We start from the raw sequence: 14226 nt of genomic DNA on the forward strand, positions 1-14226 counted from the left end.
TTTAAATTTATGGATTGGATGGATTGTACTGTGGAGGGAGTTACCATCTTGATTTAATTTGAAGATGGGATTTCTTTCACTTTTTTGTGTGAAACAAAGACTTCTGGATGTTTATGTCCCCTTAATAAAAAGCTAGGGTAAGTATCATTAATTGAGGGTACTGAAGGAAGCTGAAATATCTTTAGGTGAAGTTGATATCTCCATCTGTTAAAGGAACCAAACCCTTAAAATTGTGATTCTGTATCAGGCAAGAATTAAAGGAAAAGAAAAAAAAAAGAGTTTTCTTTTTGATGTAAGACACATGTCTTTTTTTTGAGAACTGTAGCTCTGGAAGCTTTGCTTAGCAGAGCACTTTTTGCTGTTGTCTGTTTCTATTTTCTCCCCATGACATTATAGGAAACTTGGGAATGTTGTACAGTTCTAAAATGGTTCTGATTTCCTCTGTCCTGTACTTAATATTGTAGCTGTCCCAAAGAGCACAGCTGTCATCAGAGCATTAATTTCACTGCTACACCTTCGAGGCGTTTTCTTTCACCATCTGGCTAACTTGCGTTCCTTGGCTTGGCCGGGCCTTGAGAAGCTGTTCTGATAGCACGAGGGGTGTTTGAAGGCAAATGGGGATGGGATTATGCCTGCTTGCAGCCCACCTTGGCTGACAAGACAGGGAGAGATCAACAGCAGCTTCTCTAGAAGCCTCTACAGAAACTTTTAAGTGGAGCAGGGATAGTTTGAAAGTGAATTGTGCTTATTTTGATGTAGGAAGCTTTCCTATTCGCAGCCAGGTGTATTTTGCCTCCACAATCCATTTTGCCTTTGGGATCTTTTGGGTCGAGGCTGAATGGATTTAGCAGAGCAGAAGAATTTTGACCCACAAGGTGATTCTTGTGGGATTCAAACTCACTGCTTGGGAGCAATGTGCCACAGTTCAAATCACCCATTTAAGAATTTTGTCTCGGCTGCTTATTGGTGCAGAGATGCTGCCACATGTTGACTGTGCTAAAAGAAATACATATTGCTCGTCGGTAATTGAAAGCAAAATTAGTTTGCAACATGTCTTTGAAGAACGCTATGTGTGTACATTGTATCCAATTCAACCGCTGCAGAGAATTAGAGAAAATTCAGCTAGAAACACTCATTAGTAGAAATGTGGTTGTGGTTGCAAACACTTGATGTACACGCGAATTTACAAGCCCCAGCAGTATCAAAATTTAGGATTTGCCCACAAATAATTTTTCTAGAAATACAGGCTTCAACACGATAGCGTTTTTGATACATCTAAACATTTAATTATGTTTTTCTTACTTTATTTGGAAGAGAGAAATGCTACTGGACCAAATTTCTTTACTTTTTTTCTTTCTAGGAGCACATGGTCCTTTGCAGATTTGCAGATCAGACAGCTGTTCAGCTTCCACCTGAACGCAGGCTAATTGGTATGAATTTCTGTAGCTGTTGTGTAAACTATCTCAGTAATGAATTTACCTTGATATATAAAGGAAAAAGAAACATTTATAAAAAGGACATTAAGTTGCTGTCTTCACATAATACTTGGAAAATTGGCGTTTCTTCACATTTCAGCTCTTACTGTTCTGTTCTGTATAGAAACACTTTTCTTCTTTCAGAATTATCAATATGAGATAGAGGGTTTACATTTTGCTGGGTTTTGTTGATTCACCTGTTTTTTTTCTTCCACCATTCTCTGAAAATAATGAAGCCTTTGTAAAGTTTACTAAAATCCTGCTGTTGCCAGTTTATCTTACATTAAAAGCACAGACTATCTGTAATAGTAATTTTCAGCATGCAGCCCTTGTCCTGCTTGTAATTGTTTGTTGTAGCTCTCTTTGAAGGGCAAAACCTAATGGCAGCTGGAAACAATCAGGCTAAATTGCAGAGGCTGGACCAGCTTTGGTACAGGCTGGCTTAAGAGCATACAAACCTATTTGGCCCACCTCATTATTAGGATCATCGCAATCATTTAAAAAAACCCACAGGTTTTCTGTGATTATTTTTTTTAACAATGAATAATATTTATAATGTGAAGACTTTGCCAAGAACACAGTTTGGTTTAGCCCTTACCTGGGGTACCAGCCTTCCCATTGTAGGGAAACTTATGTTAGAGCTACAGCAGTGCATGACTCAATTTTTACCCTTCAGTAATCAGTTCTGTTTCAGGTTTGTAATTTATTGCCAGTCTGAGTAAGAGCAGCTGCCTTCTGTTGGGTTGTTCCTGTGCAATTAACAACCAAAGCAAGCTGATCCCTGAGATTTTAGTTTCTTGGTCAGGTGTTAATGATTTTTGAGGAAAAGAAATACATGAAGCTCTCATTAAGACAGTGGGAAATTCGTTACTCACAAGGACAGCAAATTACATGACACTTCAAATATTTGGAATAAGTAAAGTGATTTCTTCGTTATGTGCAATATTCTAGTATTCTTTGACTTACCAGACAGGAGCATATTATGCCCTTTTGTATTAATGTTCTGATGGAAGCTATGAAAAAGCTTCTGGGTGAGAAAAGAGAGGAGCGGCTGCAAACTCTCAGGATGTAACTGTGCATTTTTGGCTTGCGAAAAACACTTAGTATATTAAAGCGGTAGTAAAAAATACTCATAATGTTTTTAAAATACTTCATTTGAAGAATTTAAAGTAGTTCCTATACTCAGTGCACAAAAAGAAAATAATAGATTCTGAGATAACTGTCTATTTTATGATAAATTTATTGGCTCATTAGCTATCATCATAGTATTTGAAAAAGAAAAATGTAAAAGGGGCAGTGTTCAGTTACCAGTGTACCACCCCACCTTGTCTCCTGCTTCTTGCCAGGTGGACTGAAAACTGGAAAAAGACCCAAAAATCTTTTTTGAAAGATTGTAACTTTTACCTGTTCTTTGTCTCTGAAACTGCAATTATTTTCACAAATTTAACTGTTCACTTGCTTTACTCCGACAAAAACAAACCACCAAAAATCTTATTCCTCTCCCTTCCCCTACTACCATTACTTTGTCTGGTTTAAGGAACGTTATTTTTTCTTCAAGTTCCGTTAATGCTAATCTGTTTCGATGAAGATCATTTCCATTTCAGTGTTCTTTTTCAGCTTTGGTGCTTGTGGTATGGGAATCTTGTTGAGGTACTTTTAGGTATTGCTTGCGAATAATTGTAGATTGAATCAGATCAATGCTACAGCCATGGTGAGATGATGATGATGATGATGATCAATTCTGTATTTCAAAACATAATTATTATAATGAGTAAATACGTAAAGATAATGGCCTCATCATCTTGGCCTGGCTGCATCATAATACAAACTTCTAAGCAAAAAAACCCCTTGAATTTATCCTTCCCATTTTTTCTTCAGGTAAATCTGAGATAAGATTAGTTTTCATTAGTAATTGAGTATTTATAAGCAGTTACCAGTCATATGTCTCAAACGAATTACACTGAATCACTGTCTGGTATTTTAGTCTTTTATTGATATTGAATCAAAGTTTAGATTAAAGTGCAGGAAGAAAATAGCTATGGTTCTAAAGGGAATAGAAGTTTGGCAATTCAGAAGGCTAAGGGCTAAACTAGGCATTTTTTTTCCTTCCTATGGCTTTTACATTTTATATGGATTTTTCTGTGTTTTGGGAATATTTAAAAATAGTTGTGCCTATTATATTTCTCCATATATAAAGAGTTAATAACCATTTTCAAGATCTTTGCTAAATGAGGGTTACAAGTCGCAGATGTGATTTGGAACTATTAATGACTGTGTATTTGAAATAAAACAGATAAGACAGGGATGTTTTAAGTGGATTTGGAACTTATTTTTTAAATGAATTACTGATGTGTTTTCCTAACATTGAATATTAAAGTGTACATTTTTCTGATAATGGTTCTACATTTTAAGAGTTTCCATGCTCTCCTTTGCTCTTGTTTTAGGAAAGCAGTGTATGGGGCTTGTGGATCTGGATCGGGCATGGGCTGCAGAAGAACACAACTACTCTGTCCAGGTTATATCTATGGAGCCAGAGAGTTGTTCTCCAAAGAACAATATGCTTGTGGGCATCCCTACGTAGAGTGTGAAACTTGCATTTGATTTGAAGTTGAACGTAAATCTTCAGTGTACAATGACATTTGGCAGATACAAGCACAGCTGGGAACCAGACATCACGTGTCTTGAAGCCACTGCGTTTGGAAAAGGAAGCAGCACAAAAAGGCTTAGAAAGTGAACTGCATGTGGAGCACCACAAACTGTACTTGTAATGTGTCATTAGGCAGCTTTTGGTTCTACTGAGGAGTTTCTGGATCTAATGACTGTGCATGGAGTCATCCGTCTGTGAAGGTTTAGAAAAGAGTTGGTCTTATTGAAGGGAAAGTGATTTCCTTTGTAGTAAAGCTCTCTTGGCTGCTTTCACATTGCATTCATGATCAAAACTGCATTTGCCTTCCTAAGCAGAGCAGTTATCAGCCAACAGTGCACATCAGAAAAGATCAAATTTAAGGTGTTAGTGAAGAAGGCTGTGCAACAGGTGGTGGCTTGGCTTTGCTGAAGAATACCACACTACTGGAAGAAGATGATTTTTAATAAAAGTTCATCAGAATACTTCGGGCATCATTCTGCATACCAAAAATGTATTCTAACTTACCAATCTTTTAAAAAGACTTAAAAATTCTCTTTAAATATTACACAAGGGCTCTGTAACAAAGCATTTGAAAGTGTCTTTAGTTAAATAAAGCAAACCTCTAACCATTGACCAGATAACGGGAGCTAGTGACAATGTCAGCAAATGGATACTTCACTGCCACCAATGCTAATGGAAGTGTGTTGCTTCACATTCTTAAGAAATGTGATGTCAGAAGAAATTTTTAAGGACAGTTCATGTGTCTCTATGCATCATCTTCATTGATTTTATATTCAGTTTAAAATTTGAGCCATGTTGCAGTTGTGGAACCATTAGAAGGGATCAGCAATAGTCACGTTACTGTAAAACAAAAATAAATATTCTTCTGTGCTCTGAATAGTAGGCAGTTTTCTACCCTAATTTAAAATCATCTTTTGACACTAACACAATGGAAAAGAGCTCCTGATGAGATTTTTACTGCATGCTTATGAGTTTGATACATTTATGAATTCTGCCATGGATTAATTTAAATATATCTGAAGTGTGGTCAGTATCAACGTGTGCATGTGGGAAACAGAACTACAAACAATAGGTATTGAAGGACAAGGAAGGATTCAGAAATATTTTGTTCTTCATTAAACTTATCTCTAAAGGGTCTAAATGTGAAGACTGAAGGGAAGCTGCACACTTAGTTGGAAGCAGGAAGGTGAGCTTGTAGCTATGAATATATACCTTTAGATAATGACAGAGTACCGTTTCTGCAACTTTTTATAGTTACAGGAGTAACTGGAGGTTGGAAGAATATATAGTATACATAAAATATGTGGCAATACCAATTACCTCCAGGATTTTCTCTCATACTTGCTCAAAGATAACTCAGGGTTTGTCAATTCTGATCATTATTCATGTTAAATTACTTTATTTAGAACTCCAGATACTATGTCTGGAGTGATAAAATGTGTCTTCTGAAATTCTCTAGGTTGCTACAGTAGACATGTATGCAACAGAATGGAAAACGGGTATGGAATGCAGAGCTAGAACAAAAAACACCTGGAGTGACCCCTTTGTATTTTCCCAGGGAGATACAGCTGGTAGTTGCTGAATGGAGCAGACATACAAGTCATGGGTATGTAAGTAGACACAGGTCATGGCGTATGTAAGTACCAAAGTGTAACAATGCAGTGACAGCCCAGAGAGCTGTGCCACGCGTGTCCCGCTCCCACAGAAACGTGCTCACAGTGGAGACTCGATTGGTTCAGTACTAAGGAAGCATTTCATCAGCAGGTTGTAAAATTTTGCACCTGTATATGGGACAACCATATGTAAGATGTATTGCAACCCAGTTTTATTAGATTCACCATGAAAATCTTATAAAACATTTACGTTATCCAGTGATCAAAATGCATACATAAACCACCTGCAGAAAAGAACCGTTACTGTTTCCCACTTAACAAATCTGAAGGTTGAAAGATGCTGCTGATGTGGTGACATCATGCTGTTGTAATATCATTTGCTGTCCTTTTTAGATCTGCTGTACCTACGTACTTCTCTGCCACCTGTGTTTGCTTAGTTCACAGCAAGTACATTGGAGTATAGAAATAATTTATTGCTGATCATAGTACTCCTGATGCAGCTTTTTTTTAATTATTCCTTCTTTTCGATGGATATGTTTTTGAGTTTGGAATCCATTCATCAACATTAATGGTGTTGGTATTTTGGTGAGGATTGCGTTAAATTTTGTGAAGCTCAGAAAAAAAAGATCTCTGTTCTGTCTGCCTTCAGAATCAGAGTGCAATTAAATGAGTGGTGAAGTCGGAGAATCTTACACATGTGAGAACTAAAATAGTAATTACGATGTTGTGTATGTGATCATGACATTGGATAGTTGCAAAAAACTTGCTAGTTGCAAAAGGGTTAGAAATAGAAATAGCATACAGAAAAAAGGCAGTTTTCCTGAGCTGTGTTCGCTTCACGTGCCAAAGCCGAAGTCTAATTTCAGAAACTGTTTTTAGTATTTTTGTACACTTTAATCCATCAAAAAACTTAGTTTGCATTGAAATTCTTTTGTCAGTCCTAAGTGATTGCCATTTTATCCTCCTATTTGTGTGCTATTACAGCTCCCCATTTTCTTATTTTCCCCTCTCCAGTGCTAGTTTTCCAACCCACATCTTTACTTCGTATGTGTTGGAACAGCATTCCATACATATTTTTAACCGCTAACGGCTTTTTCTGAGTGTTAAATTGTCGATTTCAAATAACATGCCCTTTATTCTGTGATTGTGGTCATTTTTAACATTTTTATTTGTATTTGATTGCATTTGCTACATTGAGTGTTGTAACATTTCATTTCACATTATAATGAGAATTTGGAGGCTTTTGGAAGGAATATATTTTTGAATTTATGAAGATAGAGTAGGTAACTGTACTTTGAACTGTTGCAAGTACAACTGTGTTGTAGATCAAACACCTTCAGTTATGGTAATGTAATTCTATGTTTATGTTCAAGAGAAATGCAATTGTCCAGTCATGGACACAGGAGACAAAGGAAAATCAGCTCTGTTAAATCAAAGTAATAAATAGGAAAATACATATCAAAGGTAAACAATACAACACTAAATTCACCTGTGCTATGGAACAGAAAACTCAAACATTAGCTTTCCCTTATCTCCGGCATTGTCTTGTTGCCCAACTTTTGATGCGTTTCTCACTTTTGGTGTTTTTTCCTTGGATTTCTGTCATTTTGTTCATCCCCAAACAGTAGCATGTCAAAGGCCTCAGCATGACTCCAGTTACAGATGTGTCATTTTGGCATGATTAGGGATTAACATGTCAGAACAAATGTTCCTAAAGTGATGTTGCACATAAGAAAAAGGAGCGAGAATGTTTGTAGTTTTAGCACTTGTGTGGGGACACGATACCTCTTTTTATTAGGAGGCTACAAAGTTAGATGAAAATCATAGACTTAGGAGGTTGGAGGCGTTCCAAGAGGCCTTGCTCTTTTCTTTTCCTGGGGATGGAAGGGAGGGTGACCTGCATATAGTTCCCTGTGTTGTCCTTGCTGTAAGATTTACCTTTCAGAAATCATTGGTGAGCCTACCTGGACTTCGCAACTTCTCAAAGACAATAAAGAGCAGCCTTATGGTCATACCAGCCACCTCTCCCAGTCCTCTCAGATGTGTCCTATCTACTGCTGCGGGCTTGTATTAGAAAACAGCACCTAAGTGGAGGAAAAAGGTTGTGATATGATGGGAAATGTTAAACATGGAGGAAATGCGTACACTTTTCTCCCCTATTAAATAAACATGAACAAGTCTAAAATTAACTTCACTCATTTAAAAAAAAATAAAAATAAAAGAACAAGAAACCACATAATAACCACTCTGCTGAGGCACATCTGACTTTTATCAGATGTTTTAGCCTAATATTTTCAAGACAGCCAGGGTACTTTTGGTGCAGGCGTGTGGAGAAGACCAGGGGGTGTAAATAGGGAAGGGTGAATTGAATGGAGGATGGTTATTTGAGATATTCCAGCTGTGGAACTCACTCCCTTTACCAACTTCGTTTCCTTACCCCTCCCATTTGTTTGTAGAGAGGTTTTTCATCTGGTATTTCCTGGACTGTGGAACATTTCTGGGTTATCTATGGCTGTTTGAATTGATAGATGTAAGAGCTGTTTCTGTGTTTTTTTTAATGACAAACTGACCTACTATTTGGTTGCATTTAGTCTATAAAAAATACATATTAAAACACAAGCATAAGGTGAAGAAAATAATGTAGGTGCTGTTAATAGCTTGTATACAAAGAATCAAATTATTTTGCAAAGAAAATACAAAAGTGGTGGTCTGGGATAACATAGCCAACTTGGTGTAGAACTCTAGGGGTGCCAGTAAGTTTGTAAGCTTAAAGGTAAGCGATCTTGTTTATAACATGCATGTTTCTTTGTGGCATCTATATTCAGACAATGGAATTCCCCATGACAAACTATCACCAAGCCAGGTTTTAAATAGGGGTTTTTAAAATAAGGATAATGAAGTTATCCATAGCTAAAATAGATGGTAGGGAAGGATCATGGGGGATGGAAGCCTCATGCTTTAGAACCTAAGCCAAGAACTTCGAGCCAACTGCTGTTCACTAAAAACATAATCGCTCCTTTCTCAGAGGCCTCCAGTCTGGACCACTGTTGGCAACCAGAAGAATCAAAGTTCTGATTCACTGTTGCAAATTCCAGGCGCCTTCCTTTAATTGAGGTCTGCACTGGCTGCCTTCTGAAAATTAACTTTTATTCTCTGACCACTAAAAGGCTGCTGAACTGCACAGCTTCTGGTTATTATGGTTTTTGTCCAGCTCACATGATTTTTCAGGTACTTCAGCATAAACTGTAGATTTCTTTCATGAATAGATACCCATTTTCATACCCCTGCTGTGTTGCAGTTCCTGAGCTATAATGCATATACATGGCTGTGGTTCAATATAAATTTGGATGGTGACATAATGGGCTGGTATTAACTCCTCGTGTATTTTATTGACGTTACTTTCTTAAGCAAAATCACATCAGTTGTAGACTACTCATGTTGCCTAAGAAGCTGGTGGTTATAGTACGTGTGTGTAATTTTGCACATTGCTTTTGCATGCTTTTAGCTGGCTTTGTAGAAATAGCTAATGTTTGGCACCCATGAAGGTTCTTTTTATTCATCTGGCATGTTCCTATTCAAATACCCGTTTCATGCGGTCACCGACTATAGAAATAGTTAAACAATACTGTAAATGGACATGTTTTCTTTGTTGGGATGATTGCTGACACACTGAATTCTTTTCATTAAGTAATTTGACCGCAAGCATCTCTTTACTTTGGAAAAAGAAGAGGAAAAAAAGCTCTACCAAGTAGATTTTCTCTCAGTTTTCATATTTGCAGTGCTTGTATAGAGGGATATAATTAGAATTTCAGGGTAAATTACACAAAGTATTGGATGAAAATCAAGGCTAAAGTAAACATTCAATTCCTCTTTTTTGCATTTGACCATTACAACCAAACATTAGGTTATAAATAGATACCTCATCCATGTTGGAGTAAAATTTCATGTTCAAAGTATGAGTCTGGAAAAGAAAATCCTTTTAAAAGTTATTTAAAGCAATTATGCAATTTGAAACTTTTGGTTAGTTTATGAATCTTTATTACAATTGGATTACTTTTATATGCTCTGTAATAAATACCAAAAAGCCCTCTAAAGTTAAACGTATTCCAGCTGAGTAATCCTTACTGAGAGAATATGCAACTGCAGTTGTTTTTAGCTCTTGATAATATTACATTGGTAGGATATCTATATATTATTAGTATACTCAATAGCTGCTGTTAAAAGTATAAATGCTATTGACACGTATACTGTCAACCTGATGGACATAAATCATCTAATTAATTTGTTTTTAGCACTTTGCCTGAAAGAAGCGGGAGCATTCAAGTTCTGAGGATAACACACAGCAACATTTTGTGTCTACCATCCTTATTCTGAGTTTGCTGCACTATGTAGAGATCACTAGAAAGTATAGTTTTAAAATCTTTCAAGATAGTTGGTCTTGTGCATCTGATCTTGAAGAATGTTACTGTCTTTCCAAATGTCATGTTAACCATGAAAATGTAGCCATATGCATGTACAAAATTTCAATGACTCAATTCCTACCTTTTTCTACAGGGAAGAGTCAATGAAGTGCAGAAAGTAGTAAGACAAAGTTTTTAAGGTATTGCTGTCAAGCTGTTTTTGAACAGTAACACTTTATTCCTGGGTGATCAAGTCCCCTAGACTCATGCCTTACATGAAGCATGGCAGGTTTTCTATGAGTGCTCTCTGGCTCTCCTGATTGTATGTACCTTCCACACATTGAGAAAGAGTAGAAAATACCTTTCTTTACTCAGTATCTGGTTTGAACCAAGAAAATAAAAGCTGAAGGTGTCATCCATGAGCCAAGCAGGAAGAAATTACTCAAAGCAGCAAATGCCAGGCGATGCTAGTTTAATTCTAAGCTATACTCCAGACCCTGTTGTGCTGTCACGGTGTGAAGAGTGAGAAAATCAGTCAGGCTTTGACATACAGGAGAACTCTACATTTCTATAACCTCTCTCCTTGATGAAACGTGTCCCTAGTGCACAGTGGTGGAGCGTTCTTTGAGGCTGTGTGTAATGTAGAGAGTTGCCTGACAAGTGTGCACATCTAACATCTTATTCATGTCAGTAATGCTGTTAATGTTGGGGATATGATTCATAGATTAACTAAAAGTTCATTATAACTAGGTGTGGGTTCAAATATTTGTTGGTTTGAATCCCCAAATCATAAACTTCTGGGAGCCAGGAACTAGAGGTTAGCATCGTTAATGTCATTTACAGTACAAGCAAATCTGATCTTTTAAGTGGACTTCCTTTGCTTCCTGATTTAACTTGTTTAAAATGTATTCCCTTTTCCTTACATGATCATTGCCTTTAGTTTCAGTAAAAGTAGAATCTGAGTACTGTGCAGGCTTGACAGTCTAATTTTCTGATGGGAAGCTGACATTCTTTAACTGCACCAAAAAGAGAAATGACACCTCATTTATCTGGATAGCTTCTCTCTGTCTTTGAGAGCTGACAGTGTGTCAGTTTAAAGGTGCAGCTTTTACACTATTCATATTATTGCAAAATATTTCAGAATAGTTCAGGCTATAGTTCTTGAAATAAGGTAAATCTTTTCATTGACACTTTCCCATCTGTCTTTTCAACTCTAATACTTTCCCTATTTGACCAAGCGTCGTTCTCTCTCATGGTTATTTATGTATTAGAACTAAAAAGACAGGAATAAAATTTAGTTTCTGAAATGTGACAGGAACCAACTTTTATCACTTTGTCCTAGCTGCATCTTCTGTCTGTCCATAGAACTGTTCATTAATTTTGTCATTAATTCTGTAATGTGTGGATTCTGCTGTTTAAAGCTCTACAGGGCCCTTTAAAATTTGGACTGTTTTCCATTTGTCCTAAAATGTTTTGATATGGTCTGCAAACCAGTTTTTATAATCGTCGACAGATTTGTTCCAGTCTCTTTCTTTAGGTTTCCCCTCTCCTTTCACGCTAACCATTACAATTCATTTTCTATTCCTGAAATTTTCTCACTTTTCCTTCTTCGGAGTATCTTCATCACTGATAGAAAAAGCTTCTAGTTTGCACCCAGTTCATCTCAGCTGGAATGATTGTATTTCTCTACCTTATAAAAGCTGCAGTTCAGGAAAATTCTGGTTTATTTTATCAGTTGAGGTCTGTGTCGAATTGCATTTTAAAACTGAATCCCAAATTTATTGTCTCCTCTCAAAAGATATCCTTGAAAACCCCTAGAAGTCTTTAGAAGTGTTATTTGGACTACCTTACTGTTTTTCAATCTTCAAGAAGAATATAGTACAAAGTAAAATTGAATGTTACTGCATTTTTTAGCAGAATGTAGAAGAATGAGTAACTGTCTACCAAACCCTGTAGATAACCCTGGAACTGCTTCATTTCCTTTCATACTGAGCACTTAAACCCATCTTAAATCTTTTCCATCCTCTTATCTCTCACAATGTATTCTGAAGACATGAATTTCATGCACGTTTTAGTCTCTCAAATCCTACCTAATGAAAACCACAAACAAAATCTGTGATGCTGAAAGGCATTGAAAGGCTCACAAGCAGCCAGCTGTGCAATAATCATCATACCAGTCCTGTGCTTCATTCAACTATTACCACACTATGCCTCTATCAGACCTTTTTTGGTTTTAACTTAAAACGTAACGAAAACTTTATTGAAGAGGCAATGGACACAAAGTGCAGCACAGAAGATTCCATCTGAACTTCAGGAAACGCTTTTTCACTGTGACGGTGGCTGAGCACTGGCATTGGGTTTTCCACCCTTGTGGAGTCTCCATCCTTGGAGCTATTCAAAAGCTGCCTGGACATGGTCCTGGACAACCAGCTGTAGGTGACCATGCTTGAGGAGAGGGCTTGGACCAGATGATCTACAGAGATCCCTTCTAACCTCAACCATTCTGTGATTCTGTGGAACAGCGATACAAATAATCAGCTGTCCATGCTTTTAACTTCTGAAAGTTCTTTCAGAGATTTCAGTTACATAGAGTCGAACAGTGGAGCTGAGTCAACAAAATAATAACTATACGAAAACTCTCCCTCAGAGCATGCACAGTAGGTTTTCTTGCCTACTAGTCCCCCTCGGTATCTCAGAATGTACTAGGAGTTTTCTGTATGTCAAAACAAGATTGAAATTAAATAAGGAAGTCAGTTAATTAGACAAACCCAATTTCCCTTTGAGAACTGCAATTTAAACTCATTTATATAAGTAGTTCTATGTCAATTTATCAGCAGTCAGTAGCAGAGGATACATCTCATTACACAGCTGTAGCTCAGCTCAGGTGAGCAAAGTTACAGCACCTGAAACCAAATGAAACAGAGGGAGAAACCAGGACCCTGAGTGATGGATATATTTTGAGCTGATTTATTCTCCGTTTGCCAGAATTAGCGTAACATTTCAGGTTCAGTAAGAAAAAAAAAATCCAAAGGATTATGTTAAAGTAATACTTGATCATTTCTCTCTGGAAAGTCATTTTTATAATTTATAAATTACAGCATACCTGTATTAATATATGGACCTCCTGCTTTTTTCTTTGTCTGATATTGGCAATGAGCCCAAGGCTTGGGGAAAAACAAAGTTACAAAAACAGTGTGATAGTCTATGCTGATATCTTAGGCTACTGTAAATCATTTCCTTCTGGTTCTGCATCTCCCAGTGTATTTCTTGATGTAAGGAGTATATTTCATGAGCAGAAACAACTGAATCTGTGCTGCAGTAGATTTTCTTCTTTTGTGCTAAAGACAATTCCAGTAACTTTTCAGGCCTATTTATGGCTGTTGTTATATGTTAAAATGCTTACATAGCCCAAGAAGTCCTAGCTTGCAGTCTGGGCTCATGAAAAAGAAAACTATGTGAAGTTGATAATTATTACAGGTAATAAGCAGGCCAACTGTTCTGTATGATTCAAATCGGTTTACATTAGAACTGTGGTGAAGAACATCTTAATGGAGATCTCTTCTGTTAATGTTGCCTTTTTCTTTTGTTAGACGTACAGCAGAAAATGTGATGTTAAGTTTGGTTTCAGCTCACGTACTTGTGGCTTTTTGATTCATAACAGCTTTTCTGTATAGTTATCTTCTGTATGACATATGGGACTCTTTTCCTGTTTTGTTTTATGTGTATTTTCTTTTAGTTGTAGATAGTTATCTGGTGATTTGATTTTTGCTTTGTGATTTATTTTTTTTAAATAATCTGTCATCAGCCTTTAAGATTGTTGAACAAAGGCTTTTATGCACTTTTTGCCCATGAAGGAGACAGTACACTGTTGATTCTGAGTGTTGCCCAATATGTGTATTTTCTTGCCATATAATTAATATTTCTTTGGTAATTTCCAGTCAGGCTAAATGTCTTGTTTGTGCGTCGGTTCTGGTCTCTTCACTCTGACTGCTAAGTGCATGTAGCCCCTGGAGATGATGGTACTTTAGGTGACAGTGTATTAGTGATGTATAGAACGTTTTTCTTGTGTTTAAGTGTCTGGTCTCCAGAGG

The 14226-nt window shown here is 36.9% G+C and overlaps 1 protein-coding gene across 4 annotated transcripts in view; it reads left to right on the plus strand.

Annotated features, from left to right (window-relative positions):
• The window catches only part of GSTCD (glutathione S-transferase C-terminal domain containing), a 47572-nt gene extending 41320 nt beyond the window's left edge, over positions 1 to 6252 (plus strand). For all 4 annotated transcript variants that reach the window (XM_082050330.1, XM_082050332.1, XM_082050329.1 and 1 more), the window contains exons 11-12: positions 1361 to 1430; positions 3920 to 6252. In XM_082050330.1, coding sequence (XP_081906456.1) covers positions 1361 to 1430; positions 3920 to 4056 — 207 coding nt within the window. In that variant the 3' untranslated portion in view covers positions 4057 to 6252. The remainder of the gene's footprint in view (positions 1 to 1360; positions 1431 to 3919) is intronic.
• The last annotated feature ends 7974 nt before the right edge of the window (positions 6253 to 14226 follow it).

The sequence above is a fragment of the Streptopelia decaocto genome (genome assembly GCF_964273445.1).
Source record: "Streptopelia decaocto genome assembly, chromosome: 4".
NCBI classification, from domain to species: Eukaryota; Metazoa; Chordata; class Aves; order Columbiformes; family Columbidae; genus Streptopelia; species Streptopelia decaocto.